General features: G+C 37.1%; 2 protein-coding genes across 3 annotated transcripts in view; both read right to left on the bottom strand.

The window, feature by feature from the left end:
* Positions 1–19652, bottom strand: part of LOC142345032 (uncharacterized) — a 137438-nt gene that overhangs the window by 54978 nt on the left and 62808 nt on the right. Inside the window, exons 9-10 of the mRNA XM_075397116.1 lie at positions 12913–13165; positions 9558–9858 (exon numbers count right to left, since the gene is read on the bottom strand). Of these exons, the coding sequence (XP_075253231.1) occupies positions 9558–9858; positions 12913–13165 (554 nt within the window). The remainder of the gene's footprint in view (positions 1–9557; positions 9859–12912; positions 13166–19652) is intronic.
* Positions 6860–7770, bottom strand: LOC142344705 (uncharacterized). 2 transcript variants are annotated; one of them, XM_075396575.1, is made up of 2 exons: positions 7580–7770; positions 6860–7416 (listed from the first exon to the last, which is right to left on the bottom strand). In XM_075396575.1, exon 2 carries the CDS (start codon positions 7399–7401, stop codon positions 6874–6876), a length of 528 nt encoding a protein of 175 aa, XP_075252690.1. In that variant the 5' UTR covers positions 7402–7416; positions 7580–7770; the 3' UTR covers positions 6860–6873. The 2 variants fall into 2 exon arrangements, with proteins under 2 accessions (XP_075252690.1, XP_075252691.1); XM_075396576.1 differs by having other exon boundaries at positions 6860–7432; positions 7603–7620.

Here is a 19652-nt window from a genome sequence, read left to right as displayed (position 1 = left end):
TCATTGGCTAAAAATCTGCCAGCTGAAGCTTTCAAGTTGCTGGTGCATCACTTCAGTGAATGGCCAGAAAGTGCTGTCGACAAGTTGAAGCAAAAAGGCTTCTTCCCTTACAGCTATATTGACAACTTCAACAAACTGGAGGAGTCCAAGCTGCCTCCGCGTTCTCTGTGGACAAACAGTTTACATCAGTTTGAAGTTAACGTAACACAAGAAGAATACGAGCACGCAGTAGAAGTATTTAAAATTTTTGAATGTAGTACTGTCGGTGAATACTACGACATTTATCTGCAAACAGACGTTTTTCTGTTAGCGGCAATTGTTGTCTGCTTCCGAAAGGTTTGTTACGAAACATATGGTTTGGACTGCTGCCAATACTATACTGCATCGAATCTATCAGGCGACGCAATGCTGAAAACCTGCAAAGCCCCCATAGAGTTGCTAACCCAGCGCGAGCACCTAGACATGGTAGAAAATCTGATCCGCGGAGGGATCAGTTCCGTTTACAGTAAAAGATTGGCAGTAGCCAACAATAAATATCTTGATAATTTTGATGCAACGAATCCGTCAACCTTCATTATAATGATCGACGCAAACAATCTTTATGGTGGAGTGATGGAAAAGTTTTCCTTACCACTTAACGATTTTGATTATTTTGATCAGGTATGGGATTCAGAAATTGAACCTGAACTAATCAACAAAATTCTAGAGACTGCAGATGACAGTGATTTTGGCTACATCGTAGAAGTAGATCTGGACTATCCCGACTATCTTCACAATCTACACTCTGACTTCCCATTAGCACCAACAAAGGACAAAATTGATGCATACTGGCTGAGTGACTACCAACGGGAACTCCTTGAGCAGATGCAAGTGAACGCGCCTCCTTCGAATAAAAAACTTATTCAAACTCTATTCCCAAAAACGAAATATACTCTGCATTATCAGACACTCAAGTTGTACGTTGAGCTAGGGCTGAAAGTAACCAAAGTTCATCGAGCACTTGCATTCAAACAGTCCAAATGGCTGGCGCCGTACGTTCAGCTGAACACTCAAAAGCGCAAGGAAGCCCAGAACAAATTTGAAGAGAATTTCTATAAGCTCATGGTAAACAGCGCTTTTGGGAAAACATGTGAAGGCAAACGCAACCGAATTAAAGTCAAGATGGTACGTGATGAACAAGAAGCCTTAAAATGGACTAGTAGACCTGACCTGAAAACTTTTCAAATCCTTGCTGATGATTTGGCTACAGTAAGTCTCAACCAGACCGAAATTTTATGGGACAAACCTACAATTGTTGGAGCGTGTATCCTAGACCTCTCAAAAAAATTTATGTACGAGTTCCACTACAAAACCATGAAACAGAACTTTGACTGCAAACTGCTTTATTCTGACACTGACAGCTTTGTTTATGAGGTGCAAACAGAGGACTTTTTTGCAGATATAGAATCAAAACAATTGACACAGCTCTTTGACTTCTCCAACTTACCAAGGAACCATCCACAATACGATGGAAGCAATGCAAAAGTAACGCTCAAGTTCAAGGATGAAATGGCTGGCCGCACAATTTCTGAATTTGTAGGTCTCAAGCCCAAGCTCTACTCGATCAAACTTTCCGAAGGTAAATATTTCTTTATATACTCAACAGTTTTTCTTTTGGATATATTACAAAGAGAAGACGTGAGAAGACGTAATCGATGGTTCAAACTTTTTCTAAAGTCAGTTTCTGTTGTCTAGTAGCTACAGGTGAAATCAGGTGTTCAATCTATGTTAAAAACTTTCACAGGTGATACGAAACAGTCAGCTAAAGGGGTCACCAGAGACGCGCGGCAGAGAATGACTCATGAATTGTACAAGCAGGTTCTCTTGGGTGGAGAAACAGTACGCCTGCTAAATACAAGAATTGCATCAAGCAAACACCAGTTGATGACAGTTGTCACCAATAAAAAATCGTTGTCTGGATACGACGACAAGCGTTATATTTGCCCGGACAAATTAACAACGCTGCCATTCGGACATAAGCAATTGCAAGATGAAATGTTTGCCCGACAGATTACTTGCAATCCAGAGTGGGGTTCAAGCGATGAGAGTGACAACGAAGTCCTGGCAGAGTCTTCCATGGAACAGAGCCCACCGCCTACTCAGTACACTCCACAAACAGAGCTGCAGGAGTTCTGGTCTCCGCCTGACCCAGGTCTCAACCAACGATCATACAGCGATGATGAACTTGAAGAGGACCTGATTGACTTTGAACTGTTGAGCGAGCAAGACGATTTCGACCACGACAGATGCTTATTTATCGACGATGAAGCTGAGGAATCAGATCGAAGTGAAAGTTTTCTCGACATTTGCTCTACTTCAGAAGTGTTTTCCCTCGAAAACCCTCCTGATGCACCAAGAAAAAAACAAAAGTGCAGGTCAGACTCAAATCTAGATGAGAACAGCGTCCTTAATAATACACCAAAAATAACTCTCACAAGCCCAAAACAGTTTGAAATTGTTTCCGACGACGACAGCGATATTCCTCAGAAAATCAGGAAGACGTCAGTAATCGCACTAGACTTTGATAATGCTGGCCCACTATAAACTCATGACTCTATCTATCGTTTATGACAATCTAATATGTGGTAATGTGGTTGTCTCCCTTCGGGTTGAGCCTACGTACCGTAAATAAAAAAAATTTCACTTCACCTCCAAGTGAAGACAAAAATTTTTCTACAACAAAACACACTATCCAAATCATTACACAGTAGGATATGAATGAATAAGTTTTTTTACCCCCTATACCCCTTTTGAGAAATGCTAAGTATCGATTAGGTAGGCTGCAGGGGGGACCAGGTATGAATGAATAAGTTTTTTTACCCCCTATACCCCTTTTGAGAAATGCTAAGTATCAATTAGGTAGGCTGATGGGGAACCAGGTATGAATGAATAAGTTTTTTTTATCCCCTATACCCCTTTTGAGGAACGCTAAGTATCGATGAGGTAGGCTGCAGGGTGGACCAGGTATGAATGAATAAGTTTTTTTACCCCCTATACCCCTTTTGAGAAATGCTAAGTATCGATTAGGTAGGCTGCAGGGGGGACCAGGTATGAATGAATAAGTTTTTTTACCCCCTATACCCCTTTTGAGAAATGCTAAGTATCAATTAGGTAGGCTGATGGGGAACCAGGTATGAATGAATAAGTTTTTTTTATCCCCTATACCCCTTTTGAGGAACGCTAAGTATCGATGAGGTAGGCTGCAGGGTGGACCAGGTATGAATGAATAAGTTTTTTTACCCCCTATACCCCTTTTGAGAAATGCTAAGTATCAATTAGGTAGGCTGATGGGGAACCAGGTATGAATGAATAAGTTTTTTTTATCCCCTATACCCCTTTTGAGGAACGCTAAGTATCGATGAGGTAGGCTGCAGGGTGGACCAGGTATGAATGAATAAGTTTTTTTTACCCCCTATACCCCTTTTTAGAAATGCTAAGTATCAATTAGGTAGGCTGATGGGGAACCAGTTATGAATGAATAAGTTTTTTTTACCCCCTATACCCCTTTTGAGGAACGCTAAGTATCGATGAGGTAGGCTGCAGGGTGGACCAGGTATGAATGAATAAGTTTTTTTACCCCCTATACCCCTTTTGAGGAACGCTAAGTATCGATGAGGTAGGCTGCAGGGTGGACCAGGTATGAATGAATAAGTTTTTTTACCCCCTATACCCCTTTTGAGAAATGCTAAGTATCAATTAGGTAGGCTGATGGGGAACCAGGTATGAATGAATAAGTTTTTTTTACCCCCTATACCCCTTTTGAGGAACGCTAAGTATCGATGAGGTAGGCTGCAGGGTGGACCAGGTATGAATGAATAAGTTTTTTTACCCCCTATACCCCTTTTGAGAAATGCTAAGTATCGATTAGGTAGGCTGCAGGGGGGACCAGGTATGAATGAATAAGTTTTTTTACCCCCTATACCCCTTTTGAGAAATGCTAAGTATCAATTAGGTAGGCTGATGGGGAACCAGGTATGAATGAATAAGTTTTTTTTATCCCCTATACCCCTTTTGAGGAACGCTAAGTATCGATGAGGTAGGCTGCAGGGTGGACCAGGTATGAATGAATAAGTTTTTTTACCCCCTATACCCCTTTTGAGAAATGCTAAGTATCGATTAGGTAGTCTGCAGGTGAATGGATGAATAAGTTTTACACCGTAAAAGATAAGCGCGAAAAAAGTGCGCGTTGAGAATCAGGAGAGAAGCGTTTTTTCTTCGTTGTCATGGTATAGAGACGTGAAAAGCACATGTTCATAGTTACCTCCGTAGATCATCTGTGTTGATTGTAGCAATCTGTCATAATCTACCCTACAACTGATCTAAGTGTCTAAGTGAGCTCAGTGAGTGTTTGTGAATGGTGGTGCGTGTTAAAAGTTTGTGAACTGGTGTCGTCTAATTTTCGCAATAGGGTTTCTCTAAACCAGCAAGGTCCGCTTCCTGATCATTGGGGTTGCCAAAGTCAAGAAGGCAAAGAGTTTACTGGCGTCAAGCGAGTACAGTTCCTGCTACTCTTTAGACTGTTTATCTCGATACTTGTTTCTCCAGACAAGACTTTATAATTAATTCCCCAAAATATAGAAATCATGAACAATTAATTGTACAAATAAGAGCAGCATCAAATGAAGTGGAAAGAATAATTCCTTCCGAGGAGATTGGAAAAAGTTTTAGAAAAAAAAGGTTGCCGTGAAAAAGATAGAAAGTTTTAACAGAACTAACCATAGCATCGTTTTCTTTCCCCACTTGCTCCCATACCCATCCTGCTCCCCACTTGCTCTCAGCTTTGCTCTCCGTTCTACTCTACCCTCGCTCCCAGCTTTTGATCCACCGCCCTGCTCCCTCCTCGCTCTCCGTCATGCTCTCCCTGGATTGCTCTCCGCTTCGCTCAGCCTTCTGCTTCCCACCCTGCTCAAGTTGCTTAAGACCCAATACACAAGTTGTTTTTCTTCAATACTCTTGATATGTACAAGTTAAAACTTGCTTAGGTAACCCCTAGGTAGCTTAGGATCCAATGCACAAGATATTTTTCCCCAATACTCTTGATATGTACAAGTTAAAACTCGCTTAGGTATTCAGCAGGTAGCTTGGGATCCAATACACAAGTTATTTTTTACCAAGACCCTTTATATATACAAGTTAAAACTCGCTTAGGTAACCCCTAGGTAGCTTAGGATCCAATACACAAGTTATTTTTCACCAAGACCCTTTATATATACAAGTTAAAACTCGCTTAGGTAACCCCTAGGTAGCTTAGGATCCAATACACAAGTTATTTTTCACCAATACTCTTGATATGTACAAGTTAAAACTCGTTTAGGTAACCCCTAGGTAGCTTAGGATCCTATACACAAGTTATTTTTCACCAAGACCCTTTATATGTACAAGTTAAAACTCGCTTAGGTAACCAGCAGTTGGCTTTGGATCCAATACACAAGTTATTTTTCACCAATACCTTTTATATATACAAGTTAAAACTCGCTTAGGTAACCAGCAGTTGGCTTAGGATCCTATACACAAGTTATTTTTCACCAAGACCCTTTATATATACAAGTTAAAACTCGCTTAGGTAACCCCTAGGTAGCTTAGGATCCAATACACAAGTTATTTTTCACCAATACCTTTTATATATACAAGTTAAAACTCGCTTAGGTAACCCCTAGGTAGCTTAGGATCCAATACACAAGTTATTTTTCACCAAGACCCTTTATATGTACAAGTTAAAACTCGCTTAGGTAACCCCTAGGTAGCTTAGGATCCAATACACAAGATATTTTTCCCCAATACTCTTGATATGTACAAGTTAAAACTCGCTTAGGTATTCAGCAGGTAGCTTAGGATCCAATATACAAGTTATTTTTTACCAAGACCCTTTATATATACAAGTTAAAACTCGCTTAGGTAACCCCTAGGTAGCTTAGGATCCTATACACAAGTTATTTTTCACCAAGACCCTTTATATATACAAGTTAAAACTCGCTTAGGTAACCCCTAGGTAGCTTAGGATCCTATACACAAGTTATTTTTTACCAATACTCTTTGTATATACAAGTTAAAACTCGCTTGGGTAACCCCTAGGTAGCTTAGGATCCAATACACAAGTTATTTTTCCCCAATACTCTTGATATGTACAAGTTAAAACTCGCTTAGGTATTCAGCAGGTAGCTTAGGATCCAATATACAAGTTATTTTTCCCCAATACTCTTGATATGTACAAGTTAAAACTCGCTTAGGTAACCAGCGGGTAGCTTAGGATCCAATACACAAGTTATTTTTCACCAAGACGTTTTATATATACAAGTTAAAACTCGCTTGGGTAACCAGCAGTTGGCTTGGGATCCAATACACAAGTTATTTTTTACCAATACTCTTTGTATATACAAGTTAAAACTCGCTTGGGTAACCCCTAGGTAGCTTAGGATCCAATACACAAGTTATTTTTCCCCAATACTCTTGATATGTACAAGTTAAAACTCGCTTAGGTATTCAGCAGGTAGCTTAGGATCCTATACACAAGTTATTTTTCCCCAATACTCTTGATATGTACAAGTTAAAACTCGCTTAGGTAACCAGCGGGTAGCTTAGGATCCAATACACAAGTTATTTTTCACCAATACTCTTGATATGTACAAGTTAAAACTCGCTTAAGAAACCACCAGATAGCTTCGGGTAGAAAGAGCAATTTTACCCGCTGATTAAAAAAGAAAAGAAGAAACGTTTATTTAATGTTCAAATATTGAACGGACAACAACCGGAATGAGAGTAACAGTTATCATAAAGATTGTCACTTTTGGGAGTCGATACTAATGTTTGACGAGTTCGTTGTATCTCTGGGTCAAACTAAATTAGTTTCTGCTTTTTCAGAGAATGATTTTTCTCGTCTGCTAACCGAGCCGCTCTGCGTTGAGCCACAATAGGTTCCGAAACTGAAGCATGCCGTACTGCAGGCTCATTGAGACCGGACCGCCCAGCCATCAGAATCTCCTTCTGTTGATTACTCGCGTTCAATTCATCTTTGAGTCGTGCGACTGTATCCCAGGCGGCGTTACGTTCGTGGCGTAAGGTTTCCAAAGCTTCAAGACACTCATTTTTGTCGTTTATAGCTCTTCTTCGTTCTCGCATGGCCCACTCAAAATCATTCAAGGTTTGTGAAAATCGTTGTTCTATGCCGTGTTTTAAATAGACGGCATCATTCCGTTCTTGAATAGCTCGCTTCAACTCAGCATTCAAGTTGGTAATTCTTGCATTCTTTTCCTTTATCAATGATGACAGTTGATTGTACTGCTGCATTGCTGTATCTCTTTGTCTGCGAGCTTCGTCCCGTTGTTCAATAGCGATTCGGGAATTTTTAACAAGCTCCTGGATCATGCCAGTAAATACGTACTAAACGACAATAAATCTGGAGTGACCTTTTCCGTTATTGTCCCCCCCCCCCCGAATGTTGCATAGTTATTATTATTCTAACACTGTTCATTATTCTAGCAGTGTTAGTAATTTTTTACAAAGCAGAACTCTGGTTTTTGGGTATTTGTTTGGCAGCACTAACAGAAAAGATTCCAGAATCGAAACCAAAAGCAAAGATGACCAACTATCGAAAGCGTAAACTTATTAAGACGAAACTTGACGATAATCCAAAGAAACAATATAAAAAGTGAGTTATTTAACAGACGTTACGAACCTTCAGTTGTTATATGAAAAAGTGAGTAAAAGCTGGGTTTCGAGTATGACCAGACAAAGTTTTTTTAACAATCGAAGCCAATGTTTTTTTAGCCAAAAATGTTTATAAGCTAGTTTTCCTGGGTCCCATAATCTTGAATTTTTGATCTGTCGGCAAATTTTTCTAAGATCTTGCCGCTAAAATTCAGTGGGGGGACAGAAAACCGAAAATTTGGAACATTTTTGGCTAAAAATTGGGTTAGGTTTTGTTAAAATCGGATAAATGCACGCTTAAACTTTGCAAAAGTTAGCAGGGGCGAACAATAGAGCATTGAAATGGCGAGATATACGGTATAAAAGTGGGACATAGTAACGCGCGTTTGTCTAGCTCTGCACAATATGGCGGGAAAATAGTTGCAAAAGTTGCAAAGTGTTTGAACTAGTTTACAGCACCGATGAATGAATTAGCCGAATAAAGCACCAAAATTTTGAATAAAATCAAAAATTAGGGGGGGGGGTATCTTAATACATAGTGTCCCCCCCCCCGTATTATGACTATACCACTTAATGACTATTCCCTATCTTAAAACATGTAATGTCCCCCCCCCGTAGTATGAGTATACCACTTATATATACTACTTATATATATATATATATATATATATATATATATGTATATATATATATATATATATATATATTTATATATATATATATAGATATATATATATGTATACACTTATATATATATATATATATATATATATATATATATATATCAGTGTTTCACGATTTAAAATAGGTCATGTGGGATCAATTCCCTAGTCGAGAAGCCGACCAAAAACGACAAAAAATTTGTAAGAAATCTTTGGTATCTTCGGTTTCAAGCCTAAGAAAGCTTCGATATATTCGGATTGTTCGGCACTGTCGGTTTCACATGTAAGAAAGATTCGGTATGGTCATTTTTGGATGCGAGAGAGATTCGGTATGTTCGGTTTTAGAAGTAAGAAATAGTCGGCTTTTTCGTTGGAAAATTCGATTTTTCTGTATATAATGTAGTCAAACGCTATAGTACCGTGTTTCGCAAGAATTTCAAACGTTCTTCTTCGGAAAAATTTCCGAAAGAATGTGCAAATTCATTGAAAATTCTATTTAAGCTCCTTCACAAAAATAAATGAACGAGTACATATTTATTGGTTAGTTTTGGATTCAAAAAATGAACATACTTGTTGAACACTGATGAAAAGTCTGTTTATTAATTCGCTTTCACTGAGTTTTTACATGGTTTCTAATAAATTGCAGGCAAAGTTTCGTGATGGTTGGTTGCGTTTCAAGACCCCCAATGCCGATAGTTTTTATTGTTTGTTCTGCTGGATTAATCTGCTTTTCCGACCCGGATTTTAACAAATCTTGGTGTTTCTCTAAACAAGACCGAATCTCTCTTAAGTTTAAAAACGACGATACCAAATCTCTCTTACGTTTAAAAACGGCAATACCGAATCTGTCTCACGTTTAAAAGCAACGATACCGAATCTTTCTTATAATAAATTCTGAACAAAAACGACAATGCAGACGAAAATATCATGGGAAATTTTGTCGTTTTTGACTAGTATAAAACGATGATACCGACAATTTCTTATGTTTAAAAACCGAAAATTTCTCAACTAGGGTTTAGGGCTCTAAAGACTCAATGTACAATAAAATTTAGCTCTTGCTTGTTGAAATCGAGAGAGGAACTGAGACGCACCTGAATTTTTTAACTTGTGACGCTAGTTACCGCTTATCTTACATAAGTTTGCCGAAATCCTTCGGCTCGGGCCTAATGGGTGGATATGCCTATCCTGGTGAGGACAATGTATATATTATACATAGACGAAAGATAGATGTGTAGTGGTTTTGTGTTGTGTCCTGATAACCTGTGAGGGGAATAGCTTTTCTCTCACAGAGATGAACACACTTTTCGTACTCCATCCAGCTCAGCTGTCTGAACTTCTGTCTCTTCTCGTGAATGTCCAGTGGATCCCATCTCGTACAGAATGCAAGGTGATTATCCACTTCAGTGTCTCCTGACTTCACCATCTGCGGTACTATCTCTCCTTCTCTCCACCCTCCGCTGGCGTTCTTTTCCCGGTCTCTACTCATCCGTGAGCTGAACTGGTGCCGCTTAGCCTAGAACCGCAAAACACTCCTACGAAAGCTCATTTCACCAATCCAAGGCCAACAAAAAATTAAACAAGAATAAAAAATCGGTTATTCTCTAGTTCAGAAGTTGTCATTTGTAAATTTAGAGACAATTTCTGAATTAGAGAATTGCCGATTTTTTCCATTTTGTTTAAAAAGGTAAGAGCTTTCATCGTTTTTATCTAACTTCGAACCCATCGACAAGTTTCCTTTGTCTACAGGGGTAAATTGATGTAAGGGTGAGGGGTCATTTGGTCTGGGGGAATAAAGTAAGAGTTGGGCTGCAATGGAAGGACTTTTGAGGAATTAACCCCCTGGCCAAAATTGAGATGTAAGGGTCGAAGAAAGGGAAGAATTATGAGAATTACCTCCACTGCCCAAAGTTTCGATGGAAGAACGAGGGGCAATGGGCTGCAATGTGAGGGATTTAAGGAACTACACCCGGGCCAAAAAAACGACGTAAGTGTAGGCTGCAATGAGCTGCAATGGGAGGACCTTTGAGTAATTGAACGCCTTCGCCGAAATTGCGATGTAAGGGTGCACTGTAAAGAGATGTAACGAGAGAACTTTTGAAGAATTATACCCCTGGTCAAAATTGCAATGTAACAGTAGACTGCACTGGGGGAACTTTGTGAAATTACCCCTTGGCCTAAATTACGATGCAAGAGGAGACTGAAAGGGGCAGCGATTTGATGTCTCTGATTCATAGCAATTTCTAATATCTTTTATAACATTAACTTTGTTATTAAAGCTATTGTTCGCTTTAATCTTATCTATTATCAATCTCTCTGTTACTGTTGAAAGGTTTTGATATAGGATTGTTTCACTTTGGGCTCCTGGTTGTGTTGTTGTCATTTTCTATAGGAGAGAACTAACTTTCAATTTTTTTCATTATACATTCTTGATTGAATTCATAACCCATCTCTGATCCTGCTGTTCTTTGTCGTCAGATATTTACACTCTAATAGCACATCGATTGTGTGTTGAAATAGTGTTTTTCTAACTATTAGATTTTTACTTTTAGTTCCTTCATAAATTGACTAAACAGATAAACTAACTGAATTTGGGCAACAATATTCACCAAAGTTTTTCTCAGCTTCAGTGAGTTTTTTAGTTAAAGCAATTAAATTATTTGTGTTTTCGGTTAGTTTATCAATTGTATTATCATCAATTGAAGTTGTGGGTAGGTGAATAATATTTGTTTTAAATTGACCTGTTGTAACTTCTTCAAATATATATATATATATATATATATATATATATATATATATTGTTCATATATATATATATATATATATATATATATATATATATATATATATATACATGTATAAATATATATATATATATATATATATATTTAAATAAATATATATGTATATATATACATATATATATATATATATATATATATATATATATATATATAAATCATGTCAATACTTTCACTAGCGTCTAAAAATAATTGATGTGCTTTCGTTTTTTGTTAGATCATTTGCCGGTTATAACACTACTTGTCTTTTTGTTTGAATCTGTTTTTTGTCATCTTTTTTAGGAAAGAATTTTAGTGATTCTAAAGCTTTGTTGATAGATTCAAAGTTAAACTTAGACTTCAGCAACTCTTGTTCATTGTACTTTCCATATATTAATTCAACAATAATTTATTCTATGTTATAAGTCGGTGAGTGTGTTCGTAGAATTTTATTTATTTCAAATAATTTTATATTCCAATTAATTATATATCCTTTTGGAAAAGATATTGCGCTTATTAGGATTTCTTACATAAGCAAAAACTTTAAGTCTAGGTAAACTTTTGGTAGTGGTAGCAATGTATCTATCCTTTTCGGGATTGTTTGTTGCATCAACAGGTGAAATATTGGTTTTTGAGTGTTTATTATTATTTTTATATGTTATAAAGCCAATGTTCAGCACGGTTAACAAATTACCATCACCAATTGTAAACATTCGTTTGTAATATATATTTAATGATGATATTTTAATCTCTCTACAAATACTGCTGTAAATTACATTTAATGATAATATTTTAATCTCTCTACAAATACTGCTTTAAGATCACTATATGTTAAGTATAATTCTATGTTCGATGCGGCTCTGCCGGTTTCCTGTTCTTTAAATAAAGGTTTGAAAATTTTGTTATAAAATTCACTACTTCTATCAACCCATAATTTTTCTGGTTTTCTACCTCCTTGAAAAAATGTTTACTTATAGGTATTTAGTAAGAACAGTTTATTATTCAGTTTATTCATTAAAGATAGAGCCCAAGAATATTTGGCCAAGCGTATTTTTATTTTTTTCAGGGTGGTTGGGTAGCACATATTACCCACTACTCTGAAATAGCCTTTTCCACGGCCTGATCGCAAAGTCTTTACAAAAATTGTATTTTTTGCGGGCGAATACATTTTACTAATTGATAGTACTAATTTACTCTAATTTACTCTGGAATTTTGTTTTTCACTTGTAAGAAGTCGTCGTTTTTTAATCGTTTTCATTCGACAAAAACGATCAAAACCCTTAAAAGGTAATTGTCGTTTCGTTCCTTTTTCCGTCGTTGTTTTTTTGTAGGAAAAGATCGTTTTCTCAAAAAAGACAAAAAAACGTGCTCCCCGCTGGACCATGCAGCTCCCGAAACATTAACTGATGCACTGACCACTGCGCTATGAGGTCATAATATAATTATGCCAAAACGGTCTAACAGAGAAAAACTAGTTCAAGAGCAATTAAACAACGAAAAAACGATCAAAAAACGACGAAGAAACGATCATTTCTTACACTTAAAAGAAAGACGACTTAAACGACGGAAACTAATGAAAATGAAGAAAACGACGACAAAACGACAAAAATGACGACAAAACGACGAAAACTACGATTTCTTACAAAATATTGTCGTTTTTTCGTCGTTGTCCTCAACACGCGTTCTGAAGTAGGTTTGATACCCATTTGTGCGACTCAAGAACCTCCGACAAATTATAGTCAATTATAACGGTGAAAACATGTTCATAACCTGGACACTGTTAACAATACCTTTTCGAAAAACACTTCAGCGTCGAAGTCGATCGTCTCATTGGTGTCGATAGGAGGTGTTTCCAGTAGGGTAGAGGCGATTGAGCCAGCACTCATCCTGTTTGATCGCTGTGGAATTTGGGCGGAGGCTGACTTGTAAATTGGGCTCTTAGTCTTCCCAGCCGCCACTGTCGGAGGGGTTGGTGATCTGATAAAAGGGGTCTCTGGGTCCTCTGGAATGTCTGGTTCACTCGGGGGTGCAGACGGGGAACGGCTACAGACAGATAAAAATTCAATGTATATCTTGTAACTACTACTGCACGTCAATTCAAGGGTGCGAGTGAGTAATGCACTAAGATCTCTATGAAAGAGTGCACAAGCATCGATCTCAATAAAAAGGAAGCTGCCAATTGAGCAGTCACTTAATTTTGTAAGAAATGCGCTGATTTTTCAAAATTTTCAGCCCAAAAACCTTACATAATAATGCGCTGAAATGTGCTGGAACTTCAGCGCTATTCATACAAATTTTCAGCGCATTTCAGCACATTTCAGCGCATTATTATGTAAGGTTTTTGCGCTAAACTTTTTGAAAAATCAGCGCATTTCTTACATAATTTACGGAAAATTTCTCGAATCGGGTTGCATTTACTCAGAGCCTTACTCATATCTCAGCAGTTTTAACCTAACTGAGCCCCCACGTGAACTTTTCAATTGCGTAAAGTGATAAATCAGAGTCCTCATTGTCACTTCGGTGGTTTTCATCAAGTCCAGACAGAAATAAACCCGACCTGCATGGTTCTTTAGAATGACAAATAGAGTCATTTTCATGGATGTCTTATTGTGACTACACCCTTATAAGCAAAAGGTAAGCTTTTGCATAAGCTATTAGGATAAGCAAGTGTCCTGTTGTTCATTAGACAAATTATGACCAATTATAAACCATTCATGAATTTATGGCTGTTTCAAAATTTTGCGATCTTTGCATTAACATTATTCCATTGACATTAATTCCTAAACACTTTTTCGCATGTAAATATGTTTATATACACGCACTTCTCACTATTTTCCGCGCAATTGTACTGACAGCGGGCAAATTTAGTTCAAACTGCTTTCATATGAACCTTTGTGACTAAATTTAAGAAAATAAAAAAATGAAAAAAATTCACAAAATAATTTTTCTTAGGAAAAAGGGTTGAAGCCACCGCTTTTTTCAAAAGTCAGATCGGTAGAATTGGCCGGTATAATTTGCCAGATAGTAGTAAACCCTTTTCCTGCTCAAACCACTGAAAAAGATAAAAAATAAATTGAATTTTGAGCAGGTTAGTCGCAGAAAACAGTTGGAAACAATACCGCGACTTTTAGAAGAAACCTGACCTGGTAGCAATTCATTTATTCATCCTTTTCAACTAGCTACAATTATGCGGTAAAAGTGCAAAGTTGCTAATAATGATGAATAATGGTTACGTCAATCGTCGAATAATTGACGGGAAACCATGATTTTCGTTTTCACGGATGAACTATACACATTTCCACGATTTCGAGCATTCAGTTAGTATGTAGTGTAGCAGTGAAAATACTGAATGTGCACCTTCAACCAATCAGAGACTGAGAAGACACTATTCTCTTTTAAATGGAGAGAACTGAACTAACTGTAGTCAGTCGTTTAGTTAGATACACCATGTGTATACCTTTGACTCCGGTGCTATGCTTTTTATGCACCGTAATAATAGAAGTTCACACTCAGTGTTTTACAGAGTCGGTTAGTCTTAGAGATATAGGTAAGTCTACTTCGCGCGCAGAAATAAGTAGCCCTAGCTCTTTATACTTTAAGGCTGTAAAAAGAGCCCACATAGGGTCTGCCTTAGTAGCCTCATTGTACTAATATAGTTAGGAACTGCTTGAGGCCCATTGCAGAGTTTAATTATTATCAGCAATGAAATGAGTAGTTGCAAAACTGCTAATTGTCTTTTTAATCCATCATTGGTACTGTCAGTGACATTTCTGGAATTAATCACCAATCAGGCTTTCGATCATTTTGATCTAATTGACAATTATCTATCGCTTATACTAACTGCGGGCAACACAACGGCGGAGACGTATTTGACGAGAAGTGTGGATCTTAAAACATGACCGTGAAATTGTGGACTTTTGAAAATGTAGACTTTTTGGAAATGTGGATCGTGGACATTTGCCGCGTTATGAATTATTCAGTCTTTTCAAAAACTAAACCCTTAATTAAATATACAATGTGTTACGGACAGGAGTTTTTTCCCCTTTTTGTTTAAATCTGAGTTCGCTTTCACTTTTGTTTTTGTGTTGCACGCAACTGATGACGGGTTAGATGTAGAAGGAATGAGAATTATTCTGAATAATCAATCAAAACACCTCAGACATTAGTGCCTCTCAACCCGATTTATCTTGGTATTGTTGGATGCAGTTAAAATCTTTGTAGAACACCTATAAAAAAATTGAGCTTGCGCACTTTATTCTTCTGTTTTGAAGAACAATTTGTAGGGAAATGTGGATCAGTACGCAGATTAATACATTTATCTTAAGGAGTTTTTTGTCCTCGATTTCTGAGTAGACGCAAACGGATGTCTAATCAGATGTTTCTGACACTTACAGATACAATTATGATTGAATAGACGGGGCCTACAAAGTTAAAAGGTCACAAAGCCGTTTTTCTGTTATTTATTAGCTAGACCACCGAAATGTTGAAAATAAAAATATTGGTTCAGCTTTTCTAGAAGAAAGTTTGGATTATAGAGTTAATTTTTAAAGATGTTGATATATGTTAGTTAGCTGCTTGCTCAGACTTTTGACGTGTTAGGTGTAGTTTCAGCCTCTTATGGGTTCTCTAAGAATCTATATAAGATTTTCTTGAACCTTTTAGGAATCTTTTATAGCCATACCAGTATTGCAAGAGGAACACATGTTTGTCAAGAGCATCTATAGTTAACAAGTTGAGCTCTAAAAAAACTCACGCAAACCTAACTGTCTAGTAATCTAGTAATCTGGTAAGAGTCTTGTAGAAGCCTTTAAAGATGTTGATATATGTTAGTTAGCTGCTTGCTCAGACTTTTGACGTGTTAGGTGTAGTTTCAGCCTCTTATGGGTTCTCTAAGAATCTATATAAGATTTTCTTGAACCTTTTAGGAATCTTTTATAGCCATACCAGTATTGCAAGAGGAACACATGTTTGTCAAGAGCATCTATAGTTAAAAATTTGAGCTCTAAAAAAACTCACGCAAACCTAACTGTCTAGTAATCTGGTAAGAGTCTTGTAGAAGCCTTTATAAGACGATGCATAATCCCACAAGAGTCAACCATGAGTCGTAGCAGATAACTGTTTCTACTTGACTAGGGAGATTTCATTTTTGTTTACTGAAATCTCAAAACGCCAAAAATATAGTAATTACTTGTGTCACCTAGTATTCAGAAAAATTTCCCTTCATTCTTTTTCTCTAAAAAATTTGAGAAAATGCCCAAAAGATTGCACAAACTCTTCTTACGAAACCCAAAACCTTCGATCCAATTTTCATAGAGAGCGTATTGGTAATTTGTAACTTAATACTTTTTGGCCTGTCAGATCAATCCGACTACAAGTTCTCGGAGAAGTAGCGATAAGTAGAGTAACAAAAGAGATACAAATAAACGAAACTGGTTCTCCATGAAAATTTGGAAATAAACAAATAAACATTCCGGAAGTTTATGTAGAAGAAGAAAAATTTATTTTTTCGAGTACAAAATAAATACATATAAAGAAAATTTAGCAAAATATTTTGAATACACTACAGAAACGATTAACAAGCTAAAGCATAAGACTCGGAAAGGACAGGCAACGGGATCAACAGATCCTCTCTACAGCCTACCCTACGGGTACCCTTTACAGCCATTAAATCAAAAAAAAATTTCATGTATAACTATATACCTATATATACCATATATAAGTTTTTTGGTAAAATTCAAAACAATGAAAAAAATTGCAGCAAGTAGCGCTACATTGAACACCACAAGAGACTCTGGTGCAGGTGAAAGCAAGAAGAAAAGGGGTGACAAAATTTTTTTTAAGTGTCGTGGAGGCTCATTTTGACTGAAAACGGAATAAAATCACAAAAACGTCAATATCTCGAAAACCAGAAGGTTTCAGAGGGTCATTTTTTTCACCAGAAAGCCAACCTCCTTTGGGTACTCGTGTAGCATGCAGGTAAAAGGGATAACTTTCCCATGGGAAATTAGGTTGCGAATATAAGTTGAACTAAAGCAGGCTTATCGACCAAAAAACTGTTTTTCAATTTGTGATAAAAAAAATAATATTTGAAGCATTATTCGATCGAATATCACTAGGAAACACACTTGAATCTACTAGAAGAAAATTTTGAATACAGACATACACCTAAGTACTTACACATAGGAACAACACTGATCGCAGTGTTGTTCAACATAAATGACTGGTTGGAAGCATTTCTAAAGTCTAATTGATAAGTTTTTGAAGAGTTTAACACAAGTTTATTGGCTATTAGCCACTTTTCAATTTTAATTAGGTCCATACTAATTTCTGCGTCTGCGCAACCGATGACATTTATGTCTGTGTCATCAGCAAAAAGAAGCATATCAACATTGCTGCACACCTTGGGTAGGTTGTTCACCTATATTATAAACAGAAGAGGCCCAAGAATTGATCCTTGCGGTACTCTAAACTTTAATGGTAGCCATTTGGACGATTTATCGTTTACAATTACTTTTTGCAAACGTTTGCTCAGATAAGACTCAAACCAAGCATGAACATGGCCTCGAATGCCATTATCGCTTAACTTATTAAGAAGGATCCCATGGTCAATAGTGTCAAATGCCTTCTTTAAATCAAGAAAGAAACTTGTAACACGGCCACTAAAATCATTGAGCCTCACTTTTACGGAAAAATTAACGCGCGCATCAATTGTACTATGCTTTTGCGAAAACCATATTGCTTTTCATAAAGCAAATTAAAATTCTCAAAATACTGATATAATCGCACAAACATTGCCCTCTCAAAGATTTTACTCCAAACTTTTAAGAGAGAAAATGGTCTGTAATTATTTTCATCTAAACGAGATCCACCTTTACGCCGAGGAATAACCTTAATTTGCGTTAAATCAGAAGGGAACACACCTTGTGCAAATGAACAGTTGATAAGTAGTTCTAAATAAGGAGCAATAACGGTGGCGGACTTTTTTACGATGATCATGTTAACATTATCGTCGCCAGAAGAAGATTTATTGTCAAACGATATCAAAATCTCCAGTAATTCTGCCATAGAAACCTCTCGTTGGAACATTGATTGCCGTACTGTTTCCAGTTCTGTACTACATGGAGCATAGGGAAGTGACTTCCGAAGCTCGTTGGCAATGCCAGTGAAGTACTCATTAAACTTATGTGCAATTTCACTAGAGTCTTTACAGTTGTTGAGAGCAGCGATTTTTGTATTATTGTTGGAGCCTTTAATATCGTTCAGTAACTTATAAACTTGCCTTGAGTCCCCAATACAATATTTAAAATTTTCAGTATAAAACTGCTTTTTCGATTTTTTCAATTCCGATTCGAACGTCGAGCGGAGTTTTTGGAATTTATTAAACGATGTTTGATCCCTTGTTTTCTTCCAGTGTCAGTGCACTTGATTTTTTTTTCGAGCGGAGATTCTTAAGCCGATTAATTAGCCAGACGGGAGAATTAGACTTTGCAACATTTGAATCACTTATAAGAGGAGCAAATTGATTCAAAACTCGGGTGAAACAAGAGTTAAAAGTATTGAAAGCATCATTGGCACAATTTTCGAGACTTATATCTTTCATGTCTTTTGAGAGTTCACAGCTCAAAGCCTCTACATAACAAACGAACGATTCCGGGCACTTAAGAAACGAATAATTACGAAAAACAGTTGGATTATGTGATGATTCATTTTTGAAAGACCACGTTAGAAAAACCGGAAAGTGATCCGAAAAAGACTAAAAAGAAAACACTTCTGAATTTGGGTTCACTATGTTTTGATACATCATATGATCAATACAGGAGGAGGTGGAACTTGTGATTCTGGTAGGTGCCAAATCAAAAAACTCAAAACCATTTGATTCGATGCAAGTCTTGTATCTGTTCACTAACAGATTAGATTCCAAAATATTTATATTTTAATCACCGCAAACCACAAAAAGAAGCGAAGGCTGTGACAATTGTTCCAAGTTATGATTAAGTAGGTCAATGAATTCCATTTTGTCGGTCCTTGGCTCGTTATAAACAACTAGGAATCTTAACTTATAGCCGGATTATTCGATATCTGCACAAAGTGCTTCGTCAAAATTAACAGGAATATCATTTAGGATAGAACAGTTACTTTTCACTTGAAGCATGACACCTCCTCCTTTACCACTTCGGTTTTTTATAAGGCTTTGGTTGTAGCCAGGAACGCGAAAACAGTTTTCATCATCGCCGGCGCCAAGCCATGTTTCAGTTAAGCATAGTATATCAGGTTGGGACTCAAGGCTGTACACTAGTGCTTCAATGTCATTTATGTGTTTTCGAATAGACCTAACATTTAGATGGAGAACACTTAAACAAGTATTAGAACGTTTTTTTATAGATGGGATTATATTAGTCGTCCTGAAAAACAGTTGACAATTGCTGTTCTGCAATTTCTTTGACAGATAGACCATCCATTTCCTCATGTTCTGTTTCTTGGACACTGTCCTCAGTACTTCGTCGGACTTTACTGGGGTTGAGTGCTTTTA

This window comes from Convolutriloba macropyga, chromosome 8 (genome assembly GCF_964194025.1).
Source record: "Convolutriloba macropyga chromosome 8, txConMacr16.3, whole genome shotgun sequence".
Classification (NCBI taxonomy): domain Eukaryota; kingdom Metazoa; phylum Xenacoelomorpha; order Acoela; family Convolutidae; genus Convolutriloba; species Convolutriloba macropyga.
This window is presented reverse-complemented; position numbering and strand designations above follow the sequence as displayed.